The 26,681-nt window shown below is 45.4% G+C and overlaps 1 protein-coding gene across 1 annotated transcript; it reads left to right on the top strand.

Moving 5' to 3' along the window:
* The first annotated feature begins 486 nt into the window (after window positions 1-486).
* Window positions 487-24,135, top strand: LOC131287390 (elongation of very long chain fatty acids protein 7). The gene is made up of 8 exons (XM_058316435.1): window positions 487-730; window positions 14,938-15,009; window positions 16,132-16,322; window positions 16,675-16,755; window positions 16,848-17,010; window positions 20,181-20,317; window positions 20,718-20,972; window positions 23,150-24,135. Exons 2-8 carry the CDS (start codon window positions 14,949-14,951, stop codon window positions 23,336-23,338), a joined length of 1,077 nt encoding a protein of 358 aa, XP_058172418.1. The 5' UTR covers window positions 487-730; window positions 14,938-14,948; the 3' UTR covers window positions 23,339-24,135.
* The last annotated feature ends 2,546 nt before the right edge of the window (window positions 24,136-26,681 follow it).

Below are 26,681 nucleotides of genomic sequence, written 5' to 3'. Positions count from 1 at the left end.
AAAGTTGGTCAAATTTAATAGTCTTGTAAAGAATAATCATTCGATGTTCTATGTAAAATCGGTTGTGGAACAAAAAATTCATGAAAGAACTGGCGAGTTTAGCAAATGTCCGCTGTCCCATTTGTCATAAGTGGTCTGCTGCAAGGACCTTATTTGTTGCAAAAATCATGGCCAATCCAGTCCTTCAATGTGAAATGTTTGGGACTAATTCGACTCAAATCATTGTGAGTCGATTCAAACAGTTGAAGATCCAGTCAAAATCGAATCAAATCGAGTCCCAAACCAATCAAATCTGATTCGAATCCTAATCGAATCAAATCTTTAGAATCTGTCAGATGGGATTCGAATCTTTAGAATCCGTCAAATGGGGTTCGAATCTTTGGAATCTGTCTAGGGATCGAATCTTCGAATCTTCCGAATCCCGATTCTGCCAACACTATTCTGAAATGTTTCGGCGCGCGATTCGGTTCGATCAGTATCGTTTTGCAGTTGGTTTGTGACGGTCGTGCGCTTAAAGCAAGCTCATTCTTCCTCCGGCTACAACGACAACGAGCGACGGATTTTACACAGCTAAAAGGGTGTTTGCCAACAATCCGTCTGAACCACCCGGAAAGCGCAGTTCTCCCGCACCTCTAGTGCCTTTCGGCGTTTCGAAGCGCTCTTACAGTTCGCTACAGTCCACCGAAGAAGGAAGGTTGCGTTCAGCGATATCCAGCATCAGCGTACAATAGTGAGTTTGAGATGATGGTTTACCGCATTTGCGCTCGACGCCGCCACTTTTCGTAGTCCCCGTCGTTTCAGTCCGTTTCATTCACCGTTTTGGTCAAGTCAACATCATTCATTACTTCGCTGTGTGTTTCTGTGTGTGTTTGTGCGTTTGTTGTGTGCCGTGCGTGTCCCGTTGTTCATCTTTTCCTCGCTGCTGCTGGAGTGTTTCGCTGCAAAAGGTGTGCCGAAAGCTGATGGTTATTTGCGGATTTAGCGAACCCAACAGCAATCGTACCAGTTGTTGCTTCTGGCCATCGTGACATACGCCTTTTCTCTACAATCTCCTCACTCAGTAGAATTAAGTCCATTTAAATGAAGGCGCAGGTTCACTTTTGGGTAACATGCAATACCATACTGCTCGTTTCTTCGTATGATTTTCATCCATCTTTCTTCCGCGATATGCTTCGTCGTTGCCGAAAAAAAACCCCAACCAACTGACAGCGAACTCCTCGTGCCCATGTGGCGGCAATGTTCTACTCTACTCGAGTGCAGTAAAGAAAGTAGCAAGGCACGGTATATTGGACAAACTGGGCTTATGCTAGGAGTTGCAAGCGTTCTCTAGGGGCGCTGAGCCAGGGGCACTGCCGTCGTTCCGCCGCACGGGAAGCTAATTTTAGCAAGTTTTAAGTTTCCAAACCAAGGAAAACAGTTTGCGTATCGTTGTCGTCATATGTATCGCTTTCTCGCACATCGGATTTGTAGTCGGACCACACGAAGACGCCCGTTTACGCGGCGGCTAAAGTGAGATAGCGCGAACGCACTTTCGACGTTTATCTTTTCGCTGCGAAAGGGTGTGTATGGTCCGCCAGTTTACAGGTGCGGGTTCGACGATTGATCGTCTCGTCCGGTAGTGTGTCCACTGGTAATTCCGTGCAAAATGCTTCAAATCGCACTTTGGTGGCCGTGCATTGTGGTCGGAACGATGTTGGCCGGCATTTTGAGTAGTAATGAATGGGATAAACACCCCGAAATGGTAGGACGAATCGTAAATCGTTGACTGTAAACTACCGGCTGTGCCGGCTGTTAGCGCTGGCTTCTTCTAACCCACAGGCATTTCGCAGCGAAAATGACGGTAGCAGTAGTTAGCTAACGTGCCGACGACCGACCTACCACACAAAGTAAGCATCCCCGGTCCTAGCAAGGCAGTTGTCTTTAGTTTCAGTGTTTAGGACCAAATTACAACAACCAAGTGAAAACGAAGCTGTTCGCATTAGTTTCCAACGCCTCCTCTGCTCCGGCCAAAGCAAGCTTCGGCACCGCTTTGGATGTCACACGATGTAGCTGACAGACCGGAATCCGATCGAACAAACAGTTGTTTCCCCGTTTCGTTGGACCACCGTAAAAAGACGACGGAAAGTTGTGCTGGAGGAATCCGTGACGCGACTATCGACTTCCAGAGTGGTGCCATAATAGCAGTGTGTCCAAGTTCGAAAGTGGGAGAAAAGGAAAAACACAGCGCCCAGTTTCAGCTGATGAACCTTTTTAGGTGAAATATTTTGATCCACGATAAGAGTTGATATCACCGTTTTATATTGCTACCAATTGATTGCAGATAGTGCCGTGAGTATAACCGAGCGATGATGGATAATTTATAGTCATGCTGATAATAAGCTCCGAGAGAGGTGTGTGAGCAAGTGAATTGCATATTTTGTCCAATCGAATTGCATCGATTTTAAACCATCGAAAATACTCCAAGAATTTGACAGCGTCATGTAATTGGCAATCCGCTTCTGCTGCCGTTAAATCCGCGAACAGGAAGTCTGTGTACGACAGGAAATTCGAGGGGCGGTTTGCAATGTTTTTTTTGGATTAGTTGGTGAAAAAGTGAGTAATCGAATTACGAACATACCCACTCGAGAGCTGGCTGTTATCAGTTACGCGCGCTCGTCGAGAGACCAGATTACTCACCAATCGGGAATGGGGGTCACTCGGTACCCTTCCCCGGATGGTGCCAAACACTGCTACCACGGAACCAGCGATATCTCTGTACAGCCCACTGTAGATAATTCAACACAAATGGGCGAATCGAGTGCTCGGTGGAGAAACTTGTTGCACCAACCCGTGGTGTTTATGGTTAGGTTTCAACGAAGCACCCGCCTATCTGGACGCTCTTTCGGGTGTGCAGGTTAATTTGCCAAGGCCGCGCATGCCCTCCCGGCGGTCGTCATCGTCGTCGGCCAAGCGGGGCGAGAGATGCAGTGGCCGAGATAAGATGGCAAAAAAAGTCTCAAAATATGCTGGAAAGCACAGAATACGATTAGAGTTGCCTCGTGTGTGTTTATTTTTTTCCTTTTCAAAAATGGTTCCTACGATGAATCAACGTGTATTTCTATTTTCGCATTGGAAACGACACTAGCTAACGGATTCACAGAACATACGATTACTGTAGCTATAGTGGACTTTGACACCGTCGGCTGGGATACATAAAAAAAATCATTAAAAACCAGCTGATTCTGACACATCAGCTGTATTCCGCGGTTGATGAAAAGTGATGTCTAATCGGTCACATATTTATTTTATCGGTTAAAACGTTTGCTGCCCGGTGACGGCAGGTGATAAAATTCCGGAAATCGAAGCTGGTCGACGGACAAGGGCTTGTCCGGCCTGAGCCGAGGAGCGTTGTCAGTAGCAAGTGTTACAAATCTCATAAGGGATTATGAAGCTCAGCGATTGTAGCATCACCTAAGTATGAGATTGACCATTATCGCCTTCACCCCATATCAATCCCGATAAAGTCGATGTGATGTTGGCCACCGTCAGCTCCTACAAGCGTAATGAATAAGAATCAACGATAAAGGGGAATGTGTAAGCCACAGCATGGTTTGACACATCTTTAAGTTGTCGTGGTCAGGTATGTTTTTTGTTACGAACATTCCTTGCATTAATTCGATCACTAACAACCCAACCGACCTTCGCGCCCTCGAAGGGCTACGATTCATTGTTGTACCTTTGCGGAACAACCTTGCTCTTAGTTTTGACGATCGTTATAAAAATGATCCCTTGTCATAATTTCAAATTAGTATAAGATCGTTTGCAATCTTGATTGGTAAATATCAGAAAAGCAATTTTTGGGCATTTTAATTTCTGCTAAATTCCACAGAAAAATAGCGAAAAGCTACAAAATTTCAATTTGGTCTTACAATTGAACATTCATGAAAAACACTGCATAATGATTAAAACTTTTAAAACAAACCGATTTGTTACATCACTGGATAAGGTCGCCGATGGAGCTGTTGCTATAGACGCGATCATTGGGATGCTGCTGCAAAGGTCAGTCCTCATCGCGAGCAGCTTTTCTGGTCACGATGAGAGGTTTAATCGGTTAGCCAACTCCTCGTCGCTACTTCCCATCACGGTCAGCAGCGGATCGATACGGATGTATTGTTGTTGACCCCGATAATTCGGTCCGTTGGCTTTTGGGTGGATGGATCATATACACTTCTGCGGGCGGTTTTTAGCTTCGTTGGCAGTGTTTACGATATGGCGGAAAGAGGAAGGCTTCTTCATCCGAGGTGGGCTTTATTGGACTGGCATGTGACCTTCGCAAGGCGCACATAGAAACGCTTGCACACGCACACCCTGTGTCACGCTCTTCCTATCGCGTATCTCACTCGATTTTCGATCGACGCGATTCACCTGATCGCGGGCCGTGTAAGATCAGGTAAAGGTGAGTCTCGACTTGGTTTCATGGCGCGTAATGGTGGTGGAGATGCCCGATGTGATGTGCCTTTTGCTTTGCCACTGCCTCCTGTCGGACAGGTGCCCTCGCTCACGGTTGAGCGGTACACGAACGTTCGAGAAAAGTTTTCTCAATGGGCAATCCATATCAACACCGTCATCCGTCCGAGACGTCGTCTTCCGGTGCCTCCACAGCCAAGAGCCACTTGCCTACGTCGAGAAGGTGGACGAAGAGGTGGTCACTTTGCTGACGTCATGTGACACATTTTGGAAGGGATTGTACTATGTGAAACGGCCGACCATTTGTCTAGCTGATGGGAGGGAATGGAATTTAATATTTGGTGGAGCGTGTTTCGTGCGTGCCGCTTGCCACGGCAACAACAATTGCACCACTTGCACCGACTCGCTCGCGGTGGAAAATTTCAGCCAGAAGAAAGGGCATTTTCCCCATCGAAACCGGAAGCAACAATATCGTACGGGTTCTTTCGTGGTACGCGGCCACACACGCAAATGCGCACCCTGCGGTTTAAACTCGTTCAGCCCCTCGGGCGCCAAAGGCCCCGCTCGTTTTCCTTCCCCATTTCCTTTCTCTGCCATATCTTCTCGACCATTGCATGACGAGAAACGACTTGTTGAAAAGGTGTGTCCGCGTGCCGGTTTACTATTTTGCCCAAAAAGAGACACACCAGCCGAGAATGGTTTGACTGAAAAAAAGGATATACACACAGAAACCGCACGACACTCGCGCAAAACAAGGAAGTGAGCACTTGTAGCCTCCACTAAGGTTTTCGTGCCAAGCTAGCTAGAAAATCTCTGGTCAAACTTTACCGTAGCCAAGGGTGTGCATATGTGTGTGGAAAACGGGAATGGAAACCCGCACGGGGTGTCCGACCGGAGTCACGGCGAACGCATTACACTCACGACGCCAGTGGCCAGGTGTGTGTGTATACCCCACAAAAAAGGTGCAAACCGAAGCAAAATGGGAAAACTGGTTAACCCTTCGGGGTGCAAATGTTGTTTTCTAAGGGGGTTTTCTGTTGCGGTTTCAAAATAAATATACATGATCGCACAACGTTAAATCCTTCACCCGCGCGCGCTTGTGCTCGTAAAACGGTGCTTCCGGGTGAATTGTCTTCCGTCTGCAAATCGTGCACTGGTGATCGATTGCCCTTGAAAAGATCATATTTGTTTGACGCCTCAAAAACAACTTTTAATGCAGTCTTTCAATGAACATCAAGGTTAGCGATAGAGATCTAAAGTGTTGAAGTAAGGCTTACAAAAAAAAAATCGGCGTCTCAACATTTTTCAGCTTCATATATGAGGCAGTGAAGTGAGAAGTATTCCACTTTCTATGTCATCCGGTCATTAATAGAATGTCTGTAATAGAATGATTTCCGGTATTCGTTTCAATTTATGAATATGCGATGTGTTGCTGTCGTTTGAAATGAACAAGAGGCTTGGAGCGTTGCAAGAAAGTTTACTGGCATGTGTATTTATTTCAAATTGATTGAATCACGCTGAAAATTAATTTATTTTTATCGTTCTGTACGGTATGATCACAAACATTCCCTAAAATAGTCTATTGTTTGTATTTGCTTGCTTTAACTTTGATGTACGGCATGATGTAGTGTAGGTTTTTTTTTAAACTTCACACGAGGGTTTCATCGTCACACAAGGGGGCCTGTACGACGAGTGGATCGGCGGCCTCATTTTGAAATTGTTGTTTTTTTTTCTATGGGAAAATCGAAACCTACAAAACGTCTAATTAACGCCGGTTTAATATCAGTGCAAAGCAATCAAATCGCCCAAACTTTGTTCGCTTTTCCTTCAACAACACACAATCGACACATCCGATGGACTGTGGTTGCTTTTTATTTTTCGTTTCCCTCTCAACGCGATCGTTCGAGCGCAAACCTCCTGGCTGACCGCAACATACACAGACACACACACACACACACGCACAATCATCGTCTGGCCGGCCTTCTCGATGTACAGGGTGGTGGCCCTGCGCCAACCCGGCGTACGCGCGCCATCTGGGGCGGTCGATTTGATGCAATTAAAAATTCATTCAAAAACACCAACCACGATCTACTGACTTGGCTGGCTCATACCCGGCTGCAGCTACCCCCTTCCTTTCGCTTCCCTTGGCCTTCGCTCGGGCCCGGAGCCATCAATGTGCACACATAATCGAATCTCGAACATTATCTTACATCATGCTCTCAGTACTGCCCGACGCCACCATTCCATTTCCCGTACGCCACGAAGTAATGCTTCATCGGGGGTTACCTTCTACCTCGGTTGCTCGGGTCAGTTCACCTCCGTCTCGCCAGAAACGCGCCCGGTCTGTTCCCTTTAATTTTCTTATGGTCAGCACAGCTAGCTCGACGTCTAAGCGTATTAACCCAAACGGTACACTAACCGGGGTGTGTCGTCGGGATTTTGTGGCCACCTCGTTTCGCTCCCCGTGAGTTGCGTAGCTTCCCGAGATGACCGGTGGCTACTTGCAGATGAATAATTCATTTGATGAATCCCCTTCCCATTCCGCTTTAAAATTCCCGTTTTTGGGTTTCTTGTGCAAGACACAGAAGTCGTAAAAGATGAGAGAGTGCTTACCTCCGCCAAGCACGTCACTTGAACCATCATTAGTCACACATCGTGGATGCGTTTGGTCGGAATTGGATCGATGGTTTATATCGAAGTTGACATCACTACCCTTGTTTTTCTCGTCATTTCGACACTGGGGATGGATTAATATATTTTTCTGGCCACTTTTAAAAAGAAATCATTTTGATACCGACACATGATAGTGGTGGAACAAACCCAAAAACTGCTTCCCGTGGCATGCATAGGAAAATGGGTTATGAAATTCCTTGTCTCACGAGAACCACGCAAGCAGGGTAAACAGGACCTTTTTCCTTTTTCCAATCAGCATTATTCCATATTTTGTCAAATCAATTTGTTTGTGTTCTATTTAATACGTCGTATGCCGCATGTTATGTTACCTTACTACACACTTTTAAAACTCTGCATCACCATTTTCGCCATCTTTACTATCCGCTGTTACGTTCTGTAACAGCCGAATAGCGATAAACTGTGTAAATATATTTGCCGCTCGTCGATTTTAGTGTCCAAAATGAGTAGCCTCATAGAGAAGGCGGCAAAAGGTAGTCAAACATCTGCTCGCACCATCCGGTTGTGTGGACTCTTTGAAGTAGGGAGCAGTCCGTCTGAGAGCCGGGCCGGCTGAAGGAAGGAGGAGAAGGGTATTAACCGAAGATGATTCCGCGCACTCTTGTACAGTTTGCATATTGATGAGAGTCCGAACACGGCGACCAACAAGTTCAAAGACGTCGGACTATAACACTCCGTAAGCTTGGTGTTCTTCATTCAAGTATAGACCTCACGAGGGAGAATCCGGTACGGGGCGCGATCATCACGCCGAATTGGACATTTGCATCCCGAACGGGTCGCGCGTCGAACTGTCTCATCGAATTCGTTGTTTTCACTCAAAAGATTTTTTATTAACCACCGAAACGTGATTTTGGCCAGTGGTAACTGCGACATGTGGAACGGGTGGATACGGGGCGAACAGAAACGGATAACATTTTGGTCGAGAAGTAGAAAAAAGGCTTCCACTGGAACTCGTTTCTTTCTAAGGACGACTAATTCCTCGTTCCCAGAACCGTCCCTGGAGGGACAATCGAGTTTAAGGGCACTGCCACCTTCCCGGATCGCGCAGGGCAATTAAACGAATCAGGTTTTGCCATTCAAACGCTTGTAAATCAGAGAAGACACGAAAAAGCAGCTCGAAGCCTGCCTACAATTTTAGGGCTTTTTGAAGCGATTCGACTGCCGATAAAGGCCTGGTGAAGAATTTGCTTCGAACGCTTGCTTGTGTGGTCGGAACCGAGACATCATCCGGGCACGAACGGCACCGAGACAATTGACACTCTACCACGTGCCGGCGACGCAAATCGCACCAGAATGTCACTTGTTTGCTGCGCGCAGATTTATTGCTCGCCAGCGTTAATCAAACATGCTGTAAAACAAATCCAACCCATCCCGTAGAACAACCATCAAGCCCTTCCAAAATAAATCCGCGTATGGTGGGATTCATTACTGTTTTTTTTTCTCTGTTTTGTTCATCACCAAGGTGAACGCAGTATCATTTTTCTTGGTTTCGTACCGTGACAGCCACTCCCTATTCGTTTCGCGAGGCCGCACGCAAGTGGCGAAGCTGTTCAAATACTTTCCAGCGTCCGGTAGGTGTTCCGGGTTTGCGTACGTGTGGGAAACAAGAATAAGACACGATTCGTGAACTAACCAAGATCACACTTCACCAGCTGGCTGGTGACATAAGTAATTGATGTAGCGCTAAATAAGAAACAATTGTCATGCATCTTGCTACCGTGTGGTCCGTCATCAAAGTTAGAATCTCTTCACTAAAATAAATCTCTGCGTTTATGAGCTGCCCCTATTAGAGGTTCCGGTGAGCAATTATGACACCGTGCAGATTATCGCAGTTAACCCTAGCGTCGAAGACCAAAAGTACGAGTTGTAGTACGTGTATGTCATTATTCTATTTATTTAAAAACACTCGTGTCAGCCACCGTGGGCTCACAAAAGTGGTAGTAATAAAGGACGATTTGCGAAATTACGGGATATGAATTGGCATGAATTCAACTACACTCATACATTGTAGCAGCAGTGCTAGTCAAGCAGAACCTAGTATTTTTGACACTTCGCTTCTATACCCATGAAGCTGAAATAAAAAAAATCCAAATCAAACAAACAAAAACATAAACATAGTATTTCAATGTTTTTATTTGCCGACGATCATAATTCCCGGATATTTCATACGGTGTGTATGGGAATCGGTTGATCTTCTTATGTTTTGTTTTATCAATCATAGATCTTTGGAAACTGAATACGACATCAACAAATATTCTTAAACATGTCAACAATTCAAAATTTCTTTAAATACCTGTTTTAACCTTTGCATCATCGACTAACATACCCTGGTATGCTATTTTGTATGGAGATCAATGAATATTTGTATTAAAAGCTCTATATCATTGGTCCTATTGGCAATAGAACTTTGAAAACGGTTTCCTAGTACAAGTTTTGTACATTAAAAATAGTTTAGGAGTTTGGGAGCAAGCTGGTAAGCTTCATTTCAAAAGTACCCAAACATACACGTGGTTTCGGTAGTAGACATTAGGGTTAATCTACTGCGCTAATTGAAACGGGTCGTTTGTTCAAATAAAACGGCGGGAGAAAAAAAAACTTCAGTTACATATCAACCATCACTCACTACATCCCATTACTGTGTGTAATAAAAGCAAGGTTCCCGCGTGCCACCGGCAGATAGTGTACTTTTTAATTAGCGTGCTAAATGGCGTACTTCAACAGTTTAGCGGTCACGATAATATACCTATCATGTCGGTCGTTTGGTCCGTTTTTTGCGCTTTTGAATTCTGAAGAACATTTTCTAACCGCTTTACGCAGCATTCTATGCCTTTTAAAAAATCCTATTAATCATTATTAATGTTATTGTTCCCATGTTTCTCGGAAAAACAGAAGCCAAAGAGCCCTTGGTAAAAAAGGGCTTATAATCGTGTTGAAATGAAAGTAGGAGGTGCCCTATCAACACCAATTTTATATTAAAGAGTATCCCAACGGTGTGTGGGTTTTTTTAAGTGAGTTTAAAAATGAAAATGAAATAAAGGGGCGATCGTTGCTTTAGCGTGGGACATCCTGCAGCCGCAACTGCAACAAGTTGCTTCAGGGTACCATTTTCGTTTTCTCGACATGCACTGGCTCGCTCTAAACAGGATAAGAGCGGGGACCCGTAGTGTAATACTCTGCGTTTTTTTAAAGTACATCTTCCGCATAATTGGAAACAATGATGTTGTGATTGACGTACATGTCCTCTCATGTTCCTTGTAAATCTATCTGTCTATATGTAAAGTAATGACTCTGTTACCTGTCCAACATGTAATATTATTAAATAGTATATAAGAAAAGTTTTTGTACACTCTTAAAGAATTTTTTTTTATAAAAAAAACCTTTATGTCCAACCGATGCGGAAGCTAACGAATAAGATCACTGCAAGTTAAGAGTCAGATTAATATGAAAATATATGTTTTACTCTCTTCCTAGTTCCTTCACATTAAAGTGCAAGCACTAACATTAGCAAAAAATGATAATAATCGAAAATTTCATGCATTGCATTACTGCATGAATTAGAGGTAAAAATACGGCGGAATAGAGCAATAAAGTCGAAAACACTATTTTGGCGGTCAACTGACGTGATGGCCGGGTAGTTAGACTTGCGGACCCAAAGTGTTGGCTATTAATGGCGCCATTAGGGGAAATGTAGCAAAATGTTTCTGCTGACCTCCCGACCAGCCGTGCTAATTTTTTCCGCCCATATCACGCGCGATAAGTGGGCAAGAATTTTAACCAATGCGCAAACAGATGGATGCAACGAAATGGAGTTCCCTTACGGATGGGTCCCCGCTCCGTCCCCGCGTTGAGCAATCGGTTCGGTGAGTGATGGCGTGCGAAGCTTTCAGCCCGAAAGCGTACATTCAAGATCGGAGATCATTTTCGCCGAGGTAAATTAAAAGTATGTCATGCAAGAGGGGGGAAAGAAAAGGCGAAAAAAAAAATCCGCGCGCTTGTGCGTTTAAGTTCGAGACGATTCGAACGAGTGACGAAACGAGCCAAACGAAAGACTTCAATGCCCGAGCAAACTAGACGCACGCCAACAGCGCCAAGCGCATACGCAGCGTTGCGTGTTGGCTGAAGTGATAAGGTTAAGTGAGGACTTTTGCGCGGGGCACCACGTGTACTTGTGTTTTGTTTTTCAAATCTCTTTTTCCGCATAATCGCTGCATCTGCACTTGCGCCACCTTCCTGCCTGTTTGCTGGGCGGAGAGAGGAGAAGGGGGACCATTTTGCAACTGCAACTGCACATGCACATATGCACCCGTCTTTCCCGGCCATTGGATGGGAAACCTTCACTAACCTTCAAACGGATTGCGGTCGATGGCCGTCATCTCGGTGTACTTGCTGACAAAAAAAGCCCCGCGGCGTGGTTGTATGCATTTATCCTTGAAACAATTGCGATCTCACGGTGGTGGAGGGGTTTTTTTTCTCTTTACTTTGCCGGCCAGGTGAAAGTGAAAGAACCCATCATCTGCCCCGGACCGAAGGGTCGACGTCTGAATGCTATTCCCCCTGACCCCCGACTTTTACCGATGCGAAAGCGTTTGGGGATATTAGCTGTTCGCCCAAAATTATTCCTATCTAGTGAAGCATCGGGGTCGTCGGGTTTTGCAAATTGCTCTCGTCTTCGGTTGTTAGTTGCAAACCCTCGTTGCGGCACAATGAGAGAGAAACGCACACGTGCTTGCCAGCAGGTTCCGTTTTTCTCCATTGGGTTTCCCACCGTTCCCAACGTAGTACGTATGCCATTTTTGCCTGGCCCGCAAACCCATACCACCCCGTGTGAACGCCACACCGATCGACGTTGGTTGGTTCGGTTCGAACTCCGTCGGTCGGAACATAACAGCACGGTGACATAACACATTGGCCCGACTATGCCTGCCTCTGCTGTGCCCCGAAGCTGATCCGGACCATCGCACGACGGAGAGGCAAGGGAAGGAGGGCCGAAGCACAACAGCCAGTAACACACTTTCTCGCCGTATCGACACACTCTCGACCGCGTCCTGGTGTGCGTTGGTAGTCAAAACCTGGTCAAGCAAAAAATCCCTGACTGCCGCAGCCTCCGCGCTGGTTTCGCTGCTGAAAGAAAGTGAAAGAACCGCAAACCACTTTGGCCACAGGATCACAGCACGGCGCACAAGTACAACAAGTCAACCACCGGCACATTGGCGTGGTCTTTCGTCGATGTATTGATGTTTTCCGTGTGCACGGCTGCAGCGTTTGCTGCAAGTCATCGTCTCGGAGAAGGGAGTCACACTGACACGACTGGGTCGGTCGTGTGTGCAACTTTGCCCCATCTCTCTCCTCCCGTGGTTGATGGTGCCAATTTCCGTCTTTCACGTGGTCGTCGCCAACCTTCGAGGGACTGGACAAGAATCACCGCGTGAACTGCACCGTGGTTGCACCGCCGCCGTCGAAGCATCTCGAAGCGAATGTGCAACCGCAACCGACGACGACGACGCTGAAATAAAGGAACTGCCGACGCTCGCCAACCCGGGTTTCGCCACTCGCGCTTTGAAAGGGCTGCGCTTCGGAATCACTGGTGATCAGGGCCGGCAGGGGCACGATAATCAGCCAAATGGCAAAGCCCGTCAAAGAGGGAGCAATTATTGCGTTTGGATGAAGAGCAACGGACCAGCGCGAACCAAAGAAACCAAATCTACGTTTGCCTGCCTCTCTAGGATGTTGTGTGTGCGTGTGTTGTCAAGGTTAGGTTCGATTCCGTGAGACGAAAGCACACTCATTTCTTTCTACCTTCCTCGAGGCGGCGGCTTGGCTTGGCAAATGTCTGATGATCGTGCCTTGAAGAAAGGGGAATTAGCAGGGAGCGAGGGAGAGAGAAAGCAGGGGAGAGATGTGGCGTTTATCTCGGGGAATTTATAGGACGCAAAAACCATGCGTCGAAGGGAAACCTATGTAGAGGTGCGTAGAAAGTAAATACCCCCGTATCGATGCCGGGCGCGCGCGCGCGCACTCTCCGGCACTGCCTTTTTTAAACAGCCACTTATCGCACATGCAGGCGGCCACTACACTCCGCCTCGTTGGCGGTAGGCAAGGGGTGTGTAACGGTGTTTTTACTATCGTTTGCGTTACATAATTGCGACAGGTTGTTGCGCTGTCGCGCCTAGACTGCCACCGTCCGGTGGAACGCGCCGCCACTCCGCTTCGCTCCCGGTGCTTCCCGGTTGGGATGTGACCAACGGTGGTGATGGTGGTCGGCCACCACTACTACTAGCAACCCACCGTTGCTTCCCGCCGCACCATCTCGAGCGATCGACTCGGGCTCTTGAGTCAGTTCCATATGGGATGGATTGGATTTTATTTTATGGCACCCGATCGGATTTCTCCCCCCCAACGGGAAGGAGTGTAAGAGAATCGTGGGTCACTGATCGCGTCACGTAGCGATTTTTTCCTCCCGAGTGTTCGCAAGTGAACGGCAAGTGAAATAAGCGCTGGAATATGAGCTAAGCTGTTACCCCTTGAGGGGACACATTGTTGCTTTAACAAAGCATATCCCTCTATCGGCTTGCGGGTAACAGAATTTTATTTATGAGAAATATTAATATTCCACAAGCAGTTATTATTTTATTGTCCTACAATAGACTATAATCTACTACTTCAAAATGTTTCTCTGATGAAGCGCCTACAAAATGTTTCTCTGGAGAATTTTGAAGGTCACAATCAAATTTTCTTTCTTGCGACCGATTTCGCTACATGCTTCCGTGGTTCCGGGACATTTTCCCTGCGTATCAAAAAATAGGGGGGCATGTTGTTTTCAGATCAATCGTTTGCCTATTTAAAGAAAAACTGAAAATTGTTTTATATAGCTAATCACGCTAGCTTATCTGATGCGTTTGAAGTAGTAACAACTGTGGTAGAGTTTTTACAAAATAGTTGGGAACATATTTTTGAGCAACTTTAACTTCTTTGGACCGGACTGCAAATTGAGGCAAGATAAAATAATGAGTATCTTTACATGACAAAGGGAACAATTTTGTTTTATCATAGCTTAGGCAGTATTTTTTTATTTTTTTTTTGGTGCATATCGCGTGCCTTTAAAGGGTTCAAAGTGTCCGAAGACGCCTTCCGTCGCTTGAGCAAATCGTTGAAATTTCCGTAATACAACCGCATGCGCTCGAAGAGTGTTTCCTCCCGTGGTCCTGCGTCATCCACGCACCATCAACACGTGACCCACAAAATCGAACCATCCACGCAACTCCTCCGTCCCGCGCCGGGGGAAAATGTGATGAAAAGTGATGTAAAGCAGCTTCGCCCTCCCCGGAGGAGGAGCAGAAGAGCCTGTGTTGTTAGTTCGTTCGCTTCTGCCTGCTGGCCGGTGCGCGCTTTCCCACCGTTTCGCCGGACGCAGCGTGATGCGCTTGTGTATGTGCATTCCTCCAATGTTGGCGTCGTCGTCTTCGTCGGGGACCGACGACGACGGCATGCAGCCGTGTGTGCCAGTGCGATCCCGCGATCTTGGCCTAATTTTCGCTTTCATTTCGGGCTCGCATCATCATCATTATCGTCATCAACATAGTTTTCATTCTCTGCCTCCATTCGCATCATCGGCCGTGCGCTGCCTCATCTGACTTGCCAAAGTTTCGTCGGTCCCTTGGATACTGATCCATTTTCTTCTTCCCCTTTACGTGGCTTTGGTGTAGAGTGCTTGTTTGTTGCTGCAAGCTGATAACAAAATTTACCATATACGCAAATTTTAATCCGCTTCTCTTTATTTTCTTTCTTCTTCTTTGTTTTTAGATTCGCTCAAAATGGCACAGATTTTAACAAACATATACGACTGGTACAGAGACCTCATGGACAATCAGAGCGGTAAGTTTCGTCGGTGGTATCGGGACGGAATATAGAAACGAACCCCCTGGCGGCGTTTTAACCTCACCGGGACCAGGTTAAACATGCTCCATAGACTTACGATCGTTGCGCGATCGATCGATCCAGAGTGTCAGAGGTTAGGCGAGCTAATTAGTGATACTAATTATTTCCCCGCGAACCTACTGCTGGTGACCGTCTGCAGGTGACCGTCTGCAGGTTTAATGCTCGCGTCGTTTAACCTCCATGTACAATAGAAAAAAAATATCCGTCCGCTACTGAACCTTTAAGCTCATTTCCATTTATTACGAGCGGCGCGATGATCGACCAAAAAGTAGAAGAAAAACAAACTCCAACAACAACGAACACACGACAGTGGTTCGGTCACCACCCTCCCTCATTGCGGTTCCACCTAGCGTGACCTGTCAGCTGGCGCGCGGCGTGTCAATTGGCTGGCTCATCGAATCAATTACCAACGCCACATTCCAAGCGTACGGCGGTCACGCTGCATTCAGATACCCGGGTGACATTTCGCCACAAACGCCAACGTGTTGCGGTGATGATGGGCCGGTTTTAGGGTAGCGGTGACCGCGTTACCGATTCCGGCACACTGGTTGGCCTAACTGGCCGGCGGCCGCCGCCCGATGATTATGCATTCCGTTCGGCGATCGGGCACGAATGCAGTGTATGCACCTTCTGCGTAACTGTCGTCGCGGTCCTAACGTCGCGGCGCGGGACCTCAAGAAGAAGGGATCGTGACGTGGAACCATCGGCGTTGGGAGTTTTAGGGTGCGCGTCGGGTGACGGCGGCAAATATGGCAGTGAAAATCGATCAAAATTGGTGCCAACCAGGGGGGTTGGTGGATCGGCGCAGGAAGTACAAAAAGGAACCCAAAATGTGTCGCCGTCGTTACCGACCGTAATGAGGTCGTGATTTATGAGGCCACAATTACACGGCGGAGCCGCTTGGGTCTCTCGCATGCCAGCGAACTAAGTAACGAAAAAGTAACTAGAAATTGTACGCGCGCCGCCCCGGGGTAGACGATGATGTGTTATGTGTGCCCAGGCTTTGTTCGACGAGTTTTTCTCACATGTGTGTGCTGTTGTGTTTATTTCTCCCCACAGATCCCCGCGTCGCTGATTGGCCGATGATGTCTTCACCTTTACCCACTCTAGGCCTTTGCATATTTTATGCCTACTTTAGCAAATCGCTAGCACCAAAGCTGATGGAGAAGCGAAAACCAATGGACCTTAGGAATACTCTAGTAATTTATAATCTCTTCCAAACCATCTTCAGCACGTGGATATTCTACGAGGTAAGCAAAACAAAGAAGCAAAAAGTTGCATTCCCCCTCGCAGCACGCAACCTTAATGGACAAACAGATTATTCCGCAGCCAGACATGTCTATTAACAATCCAATTCGCTTCGCATTAGCGTGCCGCTAGATCGGTGATCGTGTGAAATTGTATTTTTCAACCATATCCGATCGATCTCAAACTCAATTGAAACACAAGTTCAAATATATATAGCATGCCTTATCACTGCCGGAATCACTGCATTGTTTGCGGCCAATCAACCGCTTCAGATTCGATTTGCATAAAACAACTTTCAATATTTGTGTCTGTTTTATTTTTTCTTCTCCCAAACCCGCCTATCTCCTCGCGCAGTATCTACAGAGTGGATGGGGAGGACGATACAGCTTTAGATGTCAACCCGTCGACTACTCGGACAATCCACTCGCTCTAAGGGTGAGCAGAAATAAGCCTTTCTTTTTCGAATGAAACCAAACGATACTTACTCTGTGCTATCCTTTATTACCATTCCCTCGCTCCCTCCCTAGATGGCCCGGACGTGCTGGTGGTACTACATCTCGAAATTCACCGAGTTCTTCGACACGCTGTTCTTCATCCTCCGGAAGAAGACTCAGCACGTCTCGACGTTGCACGTGATCCATCATGGCTGCATGCCGTTCTCGGTGTGGATGGGAATGAAGTTCGCGCCAGGTAAGGATACGGCGATCTGCTCTGCTATAATTTTCGTAGATCCTTTTTTTCCTGCTCAAAACCAAAACCCACCGCCGGCAACCTTCATTTATATAGGTCACCGATGGAAGCGATTGCGTAACGTCTGTAAAAATCCAGTTTCCTTTCCCTCAACACACGAATGAAGATTTGTCACGACGAGGGCAGGAAATGCGGGGGCACCAGCCGTGCAATCACTCTCACCACCGCCATTCCACCCTCCTCTCATTTCGATGCAATGATCGAAAGGTCTCCAGAAATCGAAGAGAAGAAAGAGGGAAAAAACAGGCGACGAAGAAAACGTCACCAGTAAACAAAAGCGAACGTCGGCTCGTCCTGCCGTTTCATTGCTTATTATTGTTATTATTTACACTCTCATTACGTATTACCATGTCTGGAGCGTCTTTTTTGCCCCTCGGTCCGCCGAAATCTCCGCTACTCCTAGGAAGGCGTGTGACGAAGCGGGTCGTCCGTACAGCTGTGTCGCTATTTTTACGGCGAGTGCGGCCACCATTTCACATTCCTTTAGTGGCGCGCTCGCGCCCGGTAATGCCCGTTGCGACACCGGTTTTTCGCCGGTGCCGTAAAACAACAAACCGGTTGCTTGCAAACAGATCACCTGAACGATCGAGATTCCGGAATACCCGCGGAATGATTTTCACTATAACAACTGTAGCAATATTTTTTCTTGTTTCCTATATTTGCGCTTCTCGGCGTCAGTCAATGGGCGACGACAATGAGAGAAAGTGTTTGGGTAGACAAATTGACACCCTGTTGTTGTCCCGTTGGTGGGGGTTGACCAATTTGTTACATTGGCGAGGAAGGAATTTGAGCTTTCTGCTTTCGAACGTCCCTATTCCGTTGTCCTAATCGATTGAAGGTTAGCGGATGAAAGTGGCGGCCAAACGAGTTCACAAGTCATAAGAGTCATAAGCGCATGACAACATTTGTGGTCGGCCTCCGATTCTTCTCGAACATAGTTTGACTGTACGTCCGGTTCTATGCGAAGGAACAGGTTGTGCCACTTTCGGAATGGCTTGGAAAATGGTAACGCAAGCGTATGTGGGATCTAGAAAGATCGAAAGCTCTTGCCTGGGGTAGCCTCTCATCGGGCGATCTGACCTGCGCGTAATGCGTCTACCGGCGTCATCACCACAGCCGTCGTCCTACCGATAATGAACGATGTTGTAACGGACATCAATACCGACGTATGCCCTCCATCTATCTTGTCTCCGCCCCACAACTCGTCGAACCTAGAGGACGACGCACATTCGCTTCAATCGCGCACATTGTGGAAAATTGTGCGCACAATTGTGGCGCGACCCTGTTTAGTATGCTTTAAAAGACTTGTGCGGAGGTTGGGCGTCGAGCGTCGAATCGAGGCAAACTCAACGATCGACGATCACGATCGTATCGTGTGTGTGCCGATGGAAAGGAAAATGAAGAAATTGCCCCATTGCTGGTGCTGCTGCGGGCCGTGAAGCGGCGCACACAGTACGCGTACGGCCATTACCGATCGCTGATAATGGCGAACCGGTTGGTGAGGGGGACCGTGATCGCCGGGGCGTGTAATGTCTTCGTTAGTACGTTTATTCAATGTTAAACGGTTTCGGATTTTGACGTATCATTCACTGGCAGCTACTTTCCGCAGCGGAAGAAAGGGGCACAACGATGTGGTTATTATTTCACCTTGAATCAAAGCCGGTTGGACTCAATTCGAACACATTGTACACAAGTGTCGCATCGCACCGGCAAATGAAACAAAAATTGAATTAATTTTCGGCTTATGCATTGACACATTGCAATTAGTTTAGTTCGCCGTTCGGTATAAGGGATACATGAAATTCACCCGACATTGATCTGATAATTTTCATAATAAGTTTTTACTTATTTTACAACCGTAATCACCGGAAGATTTCGGTTACTTTTGGTTTTTCTGTTAAATTAGAAGTAGCAGACGATTATAATTTTAATTAGGCTAGAGATACGATTATACTTAGATTAGATAACGTGGAGTAAATTTACATGCTTTGCCACACTTAGCATCAGATCCATTTACACAATTTCTATTGTTCCTTTCAAGCATTGGCAACGTCAAGAAGCATCAGACAGTGATATTTCTCTGCCGCAAGCTCCACTGTTGGCAATTATTAAAAATGCCTCACACGTGTACTAAACGTACTGACACCATTCGGTGGTGGTATATCAATCGTCCGTTCGTATGTCTGTGAACCAATTTCGTTTTTTTTTTATTTTGTTAACAATTATTGTTAGATGGTACCCCCCGCCTTCCGTGCTGTGCAATATCGTCGCGGAGGCAAGGTGGTATTACATCATGGAAAACAATGCAGGCTCTCAATGTTAGATGCACATCACACACAACACATTTTCACTCTTACCCCATGTGCAATGTGATCGGTTTATTTTTTTTCCACCACCCGTTCCACTTTGCTGGTGCATTGTACTTACAGAAAGATGAAAGTCAAAACATAAAGAAATTCGTTCAAGGTTGGTTTTGTACAACTGTAAGTTTACGTATGAATCGTAAGAGACTAATATTGATTGATCGATTGTTTCTAACAGTGCATTTTCCAGTGAATGAAAATGATAAAAAAATGTTCGCTGAAACCAACTGATCTTGACCATGCCTGATAGTTGTCGGTTTGTTGAATGCGACCGAAACCGTGGTTTCTGACAATATAAACGAGAAAATTATTAATTTAAGTAAAACATGCTTGGCGATCAATGCACGCTATCGTGTTGGTTTACCCTTAACCCACATTAAATGATAGCAGTTTACATTCAATTTATTGATATTGATTTGCTGTTATTTTTTGCCGTTTTTAGAAGAGATGTCATACGTCTTCTCTTCTAACGTCATACGTCTCGTCGTTCTAACATAATTTTGTATCGCTGCGGAACAAAATAATTCTTTTAAAACGTTCCAGAAGCTAGTTTACGTTTATGATGGTATTGATATAACCATTTTTTAAAACGATCCTTGAACTACTAGGTTTATTTTCATTGCAATTAAATAATTACCTTTAAGATTCTTGCTAATGAGTTTCTCTTTGTTATTAATTGCTAGAGTAGCCCTTTTTCCTCCAACATTGAAGAAGCTACTGACAAGATTGTTTTCATCCAATTCGCAGGTGGCCATAGTACGTTCTTCGCGATGCTGAACTCGTTTGTACATATTGTAATGTACTTCTACTACATGGTCGCAGCCCTGGGCCCGAAGTACCAGAAGTACATCTGGTGGAAGAAGTATTTGACTGCATTCCAGATGGTAAGTTCGACGCCGTTGAGGATTTGTTCATCTTTTTTTTTTTTTACAAAAACCGTGTGATGGATCCCTGCCTTGTGTTTAAGTGCTTTGCGTGCACTGCACGCAGTGATGATGATACGCCCTTGCCGAAGGGCACCGTGAAGGAGCTGACCGTTGCGTATGCTGCATCTGCCAGCGTGAAGCAGTTTACTTCCTCCATTCACTTTTGGCACTGTTGACCACCTCTAACGAACCGCACCGGGCCACAACGGAAGGCCGTCGGTTTGGTGGTCAGTTTTTAGATTTGCTTCGATTGTCCAAATGCAAACCTGCTTCATCGATTCATAGCCGATCGCTTTCGATTGTTCAATGTGTTTGATTTTTGTTTTTTTTTTTCGTTTGTCTTTCTCTCCATACATAGGCCCAGTTTGTTGCCATCTTTACGCACCAGTTCCAGCTGCTGTTCACCGACTGCGACTACCCGAAAGGTTTCATGGTGTGGATCGGTCTGCACGGTGTCATGTTCCTGTTCCTGTTCTCCGATTTCTACAAGCAGGCGTACAACAAGCGGATCGGCCGGGCCAAGCGGGAAGCGGAAGCGCTGAACGCAAAGGCGCACGCCAACGGCAAGCTGCACAATGGCGATGTGGTCAACAACAATCAGGGTGCCTGCATGGTAGGTACCACCAGTGCCACGATCACCGAAAGTTTAGCTTTAGTTTTGACGCCATGGTGGGGCCATTTTATTTTTGATTTGTAACGAGCGTGTCCCTGTCGCATCTTGCTGGGATGGCACTTTGGACCGTTTTCCTGTTAATGTCCCCTAATTTTCACCTTCTCACGAGAACACTTCATATTTCGTTGCCGTCAATGGCGCAGCGAATGTACGGAGATGTGCAAGATTTGTTAATACGCGTGTCCCATTGCGCCACAATCTCCAGATCCCCTTCTAAATGGCATGGCGGCGGCTGATCGCGGTCCATCGACAGTTTATCGCAAATTGACGTCAAAATGGTGCTCAATTGTCGACAATGACTGGTCATTATTTGCGATGTGCGCTTATTTGTACTGAACCGTGTAGTTGGCATTCAATCAGTTTGAATATTTTTTTTGGCTCCTTCCCTCCAACTCCTCAACTATTCTTGAGATGTTCCACCGGCAGAGAGTGGTCCTGGCTGGCAAGTTTCGCAAAAAAAAATGAGACGTTTGAATTTTTTATTCTATTTTCCACGAAGGTCAAATGAAGATGAAATGGTTCTGAAGTAGAAAAAAGTGGCAATATTTGTTATTGTTATGCTTGCCGTTTCCGAGGGATCTAATGAAGCAAAAGCACTAGCAAACCACTTGTTGGCACAGGTGGTTGCGCCGTGCTGTCCACCGAAAATACACACATCTAAAGGCTACCCGAGTGTACGTACTTGATCAAGGATATGACCGATCAACCAATCGACGAAATGCCGTAGGGGAAAAAAATCACAACCAACAATACCCTTCAATTGAAGCTAAAAAAGTAAAACAAACCACCTTGTGGCAAACAAGAATATTGTTTGATTATTTATTTTTCCAGCAACAATATTCCTTGTTGGGTTTCAATATTTTTTGCCATTTCTACTTCCGCAAACCGACCGCGCAGCGATCGTTGGCGAGCGATCTTTGGACCGGGTAATTTGTTGTTTGACGTATCAAAACAAGCACCCCACTGGTATCTTGCCCTCCGGTGATGGCCATTTTTCCCCTTGACCTCCGCGCACACACGCTTTTTCCTGTGTATCCGGTGAAGTCGACGAGTCGTCACGGTGCTATTTTTTCCCCCCTAGCTTAGTGCTTACCAGACACTTGTCGACATTGCCGGCCGGCGAGTGGTGGCGATTGTGCCTTCGATGGTCGACGAGAAAGCGGATGGTTGGAAAAAGTGCAAAATTTCGCACCTCACGTTGCGGGCCTGAGAGTGGCGTTATTTTATTCCCTCTATCCCGTGGAGTTTTCGTTTTCTTTTCGCGTGCAAACTATACGATCAGTATCTTTCAATGGGGCTGACGGTTTTGGGTGATAGTTTTTGAAATGGGTAACTTGAGTTACGCAACCGACATCCGTTCTCGTGACGCAATTTTACGGGAGAAAACGTCAATCCACAATAGATGACGATGGTGAGAAAGATCAATAGTTCGCAGGAATTAATTTGTAAAACCCATCGACGTCATAAATTGTCGTTGGGACTGACATTGTACCATTTTGCTGATTTCAAGTGTGATTTATATCATTTCTACAATCCTTATATTGCATTGCGTCCTTTGTTTGGTTAATCGAGTTGTGTCCTTTTGTTTGTAAAATAACACGTCAAACCATATGTTTTACAAAGCATCTTTGAAAATACAACTCAAAACAAAAAGGTCAATCGACCGATTAACCTCATTCTCGCAAAGATACTGGTTTTGTTTTGTCAAGGATACAAATAAATATTAACCGTGTGGCGTAAGCGTTCCCGAAGCGGTGGAAACCTGCATTAAATGATAGGGCACAACTTTGCCGACAATTAAGTTACCTTTAGGGGCCAGTAAGCAAACGCACGGATTTTGTTTTTGCAATTACCTACCAACACACCCAGTATTTGTCGTTCCATTAGACTCGTGCAACAACGGGGTCATAAGTGGGTGTACTGACCGCGAGATGGCGAGAACGTAAACACCGTATTCCGCCGTGTGGTTCAATATTGTTCTTTCTCGTACTTTTTTGAACTTTAATGGTGCTTCATGGCGTCTCCAACTTTGTCGATTGTGAGCCTTCGTGTGGTGTTTTACATCATGTCTCGACATAAAATAATAAAGTTCTCTTTATTTTTACCCTCTTCAAAAGCCCGTTCTAAACGATGACGACGATCTACACCAGCGGAAGGTGACCGCGAACGGAATCTACCTGAACGGTGGTGCCAAAACGGCGAATTCCTACAGCAATGGCAATTCGAACGGTTTTGTCGAATCGATCCAACAGTCAAACGGTAGCATCGGAGACACCGGTGTAGCACGGGTCCGGAAAATACAATAACGCTAGCAACAACCAGCAGCATCGGCAGCCATCGGTGGTTAGCATCATCATCAGTATCATCATCATCATCGTCATCGTCATCGGTAGAGCGGCAATCTCACTATGGGCCGTGATCCCGCATCCTTCATCGTTATATCATCCCCTATCATCGTCCCCCACGATCCCCAATCGGTTGGTGAACCTCAACGGTTCTCCATCCACCGGATTGCACACCGCGACTCGACGGGAGTCTACTTATTGGACAGCAAGGAACAGTGTGCTCATAAACGCTCGGGAATGCTATACAGTAGCAGCTTTCTCTCATTAGACGGGCTCTCGATTATCATCGCGACCGTCACCGCCATCCGGTGATGGCGATGGGCGTAAGATTGTTCACAGCAAGGACTGCACAAGGGATCGAAAGAAAAACAAAAGCAAAATTCTTTAATACCATGCATCACCTTGAAGACCAGACTGACAACGATCCATCGCGGGGTTCGCTAACTGAGAACGCCAGCGATCAGCGATCAGCATTCGCGGAAATCATTCTGATGGCGCGCTCAATTGCGACGATGGCGATACCGAAGCGATCAGCCAAAGTGCTTGATGGAAGTGCGGTAGCGGTGATGCCTCATGTGATTGCAAACAAAACAAAACATAAACAAAGAAGAAAATGCAAACAATCGGGCTTCTGTCGTATTATTAGAAAGGTTCGATTCCATAGATCAACTACGAAACAAGATAAAATCCTTAGGTAAAATGTATTTTTTGGAGTATTTTACATGGTCATGAAGTGTGCAAGGTTAGAGAACTAGAGAGGAGAGTAGGAGAAAGAAATTGAATGGCTTCACGTCGAAAGGAGATTTTGTGCATACGAAACCGTAGGGATATGGTATAGTCAGTCAGTGGTGGGGATTTGTTTTCTTTTGCCTTTTGTTTCGTTCGTTTATTTGTTTGTTGTTTATGAGACAAAATGTGTACAGCGTACAGCGGTATCCGTGTCTAGGCATCATTTGCTGTCGGAACTTGAGGTTGGCTTCATTAGACACACAAAAAAGAGCGATGCGTAATATAAAACAAAGAGATAATAGGAATGAAACTGAATGGTTGAACAAAACAACCCCAATAGGAGAGCCGGTTAGAAAAAATTATTCATTCTATATGCGTTTGGAAAACATTAGACGAGCAAACATGAAAAATTTAATTCTCGAAACAAGCAAAACAAATAACGAACAAATCAAAAAACCCCTATCGATGTATGTGATTGTACGTGGTTTCTTTCCACGATGCGATTAGTTTGTACAGCGGCATAATAGCGATAGAATAGGTAGGAAAGTGCTGGTTTTTTCGGTGGTGGTGGTGATTACAGTGTTAGTTGACAGACAGAGAAAGTCAAACCCATCAGAACAATTGTACCGATGCCCGGGGTTCGATCGGGGAATCGGAGCAGCAAAAGCATTTGAGCATAGGATCTGTTTGTAGAGAGTATGTATGTAAAACGAGCAACAATGAGACAACGTGAAACGTTTGTCGCTACTCAGGCTCGCCGCTACGCGTTGCCTTCTCGCCTCCAATTATGAGTTTGTTCTTACTCGCCAGCAACAAATAGATGGTTTGGTTAACTTTTAACGGAACGTGCATTTCATTTTTCCTTTCCCTTAACACACCGCCAATCTGGTTTTGGTTTCTCGTTCGGTAATGCCATGGGCAAGTGACGAATGTACAAACTGCCGAAAATAGTTAAAACAAACCCCTGGTGTGTACTCCTGTGAAATGCCGAAAAGTAAGGGGAGATGGACTTAAAGGGTTGAGGATTTCTTCAAGGGCCACTTAAACGATCATCTCATTTAGATGTTGCCCGTAACATTCTCGCGCAACTCATCATTCACTGGTGTGAGCCATTCAGTTTATAAATCTTCGGTTTTTACTTTAAGTAACGGTCCGGCGGTGTGCTTCGTCCCCGATCAGGTGGACGGACGCATTGCTAGTAGGGTTAAGAGGGTTCTGGATAAGATTTCTGTTTCGATACTGTGTACTATACGATAAGATTGAGAACCAAGAATGTGGGAAATAAGCGTTCCGTAAAAATGTGCGGCGATCTGTTTCGCTTCTAAGTCTTTTTTGGTTTGTTTCTTGTTGAGATTTCTTTCCTTTTTTTCTTCTGTTAGAAGTCATTCGTTTAGTGTCTTTTTACTTCTTGCGACTTCTATTTTTCTACCTTCAACTACTCTGATAACATCTATTTTTATTCAGTGTTTCAGAGAAGGTTGAGTGATCGCCAGCATGGTTTGTTTGTGCAATCGTTAAAAATGTCTATTTTCGTGGTGCAATAGTCAAATAGACCGCGAGGCGGGCAAAATTTGTATAGGAAGAAAGGAAAAACGTAAGGAGCTAGGGACGGATCGTCCATGTTGATTGCGCCCGCGAGTCACAAACTGTAAACGGGGAACGAAAGGTTCACCATTTTTACCGCGGCGAAAGAAACACTAGGATTGATAGTTCTTTTTTATGTACTTTTAGACTTCATCTTTGTCCATCGTCCATTGATAGCGCGTAAGAAATTAGAATACTGTGAATGTTGTTCGCTCCTTCATTTAGCCGTTTTCATGTTTGTTGTTCTATTCTGTTCTTATATTGTTTTGTTTTTAGTGTTTTATCGTCAACTGTGACACGATACATTGTGGCTACGTTGCGATGCATCTACCGGTCACGAATCACAATGTGACAACATTACCTTAATCAAGTCACTGTTTAGATATTCCCCTTTTTTTTTTTGTTACAAACCATCCATGTTTATATTACAAAAGCATGTAACCATAGCACAAGGTATGACAATCTCCGCTTCGTTGCTTGCATTGGAATAAAAAAAAACAGTCGAATGTTCAAACTTTGGATGTAGGAAAAACCAAACGGGGCTGGAAAGATACCAAACTCACCTAGATCGATCGCAAGCACTTTTGTAAATCGTAAACGGCGTCGAACCTGATAATGGACAGGGAACAGAAAGACATATTTAACAGAAAGAGCAAAAATAAATGCAAAAGAAGTAAAATAAAAACAGTGGTAGAACAAAACTAAAACTACGAAAAATGTATAAGAGTAAGATGTGACGAAAGCTAAGGGACGAAAAAGAGCAAAAAGGAACAAACATCGGCATGGATTCGAAAATAAAGAAAAAGCGTAATTTAATAAAAACATTGAGTATTTCTTGTGTCTGCATGTATTTGGTGTACCTAATGGATTTATATTCATTACTTACATAATAATTAATATAAAAACAGTCTAGCAGGGAAAAGCTCTATAGAGGATGTTTTAAATATTTAAAAAATATTAAAAATAATAACAAACCCACATAACTATTAAT

The sequence above is a fragment of the Anopheles ziemanni genome, chromosome 3 (genome assembly GCF_943734765.1).
Source record: "Anopheles ziemanni chromosome 3, idAnoZiCoDA_A2_x.2, whole genome shotgun sequence".
Classification (NCBI taxonomy): domain Eukaryota; kingdom Metazoa; phylum Arthropoda; class Insecta; order Diptera; family Culicidae; genus Anopheles; species Anopheles ziemanni.
This window is presented reverse-complemented; position numbering and strand designations above follow the sequence as displayed.

Excerpts from the sequence above, each read along its gene's own strand:
- LOC131287390 (XM_058316435.1), top strand. The coding sequence starts at position 14,949 with ATGGCACAGATTTTAACAAACATATACGACTGGTACAGAGACCTCATG. Across the intron at positions 17,011-20,180 it reads GGGAATGAAGTTCGCGCCAG|GTGGCCATAGTACGTTCTTC; the intron begins GTAAGGATACGG and ends TCCAATTCGCAG. Across the intron at positions 20,973-23,149 it reads ACAATCAGGGTGCCTGCATG|CCCGTTCTAAACGATGACGA; the intron begins GTAGGTACCACC and ends CCTCTTCAAAAG.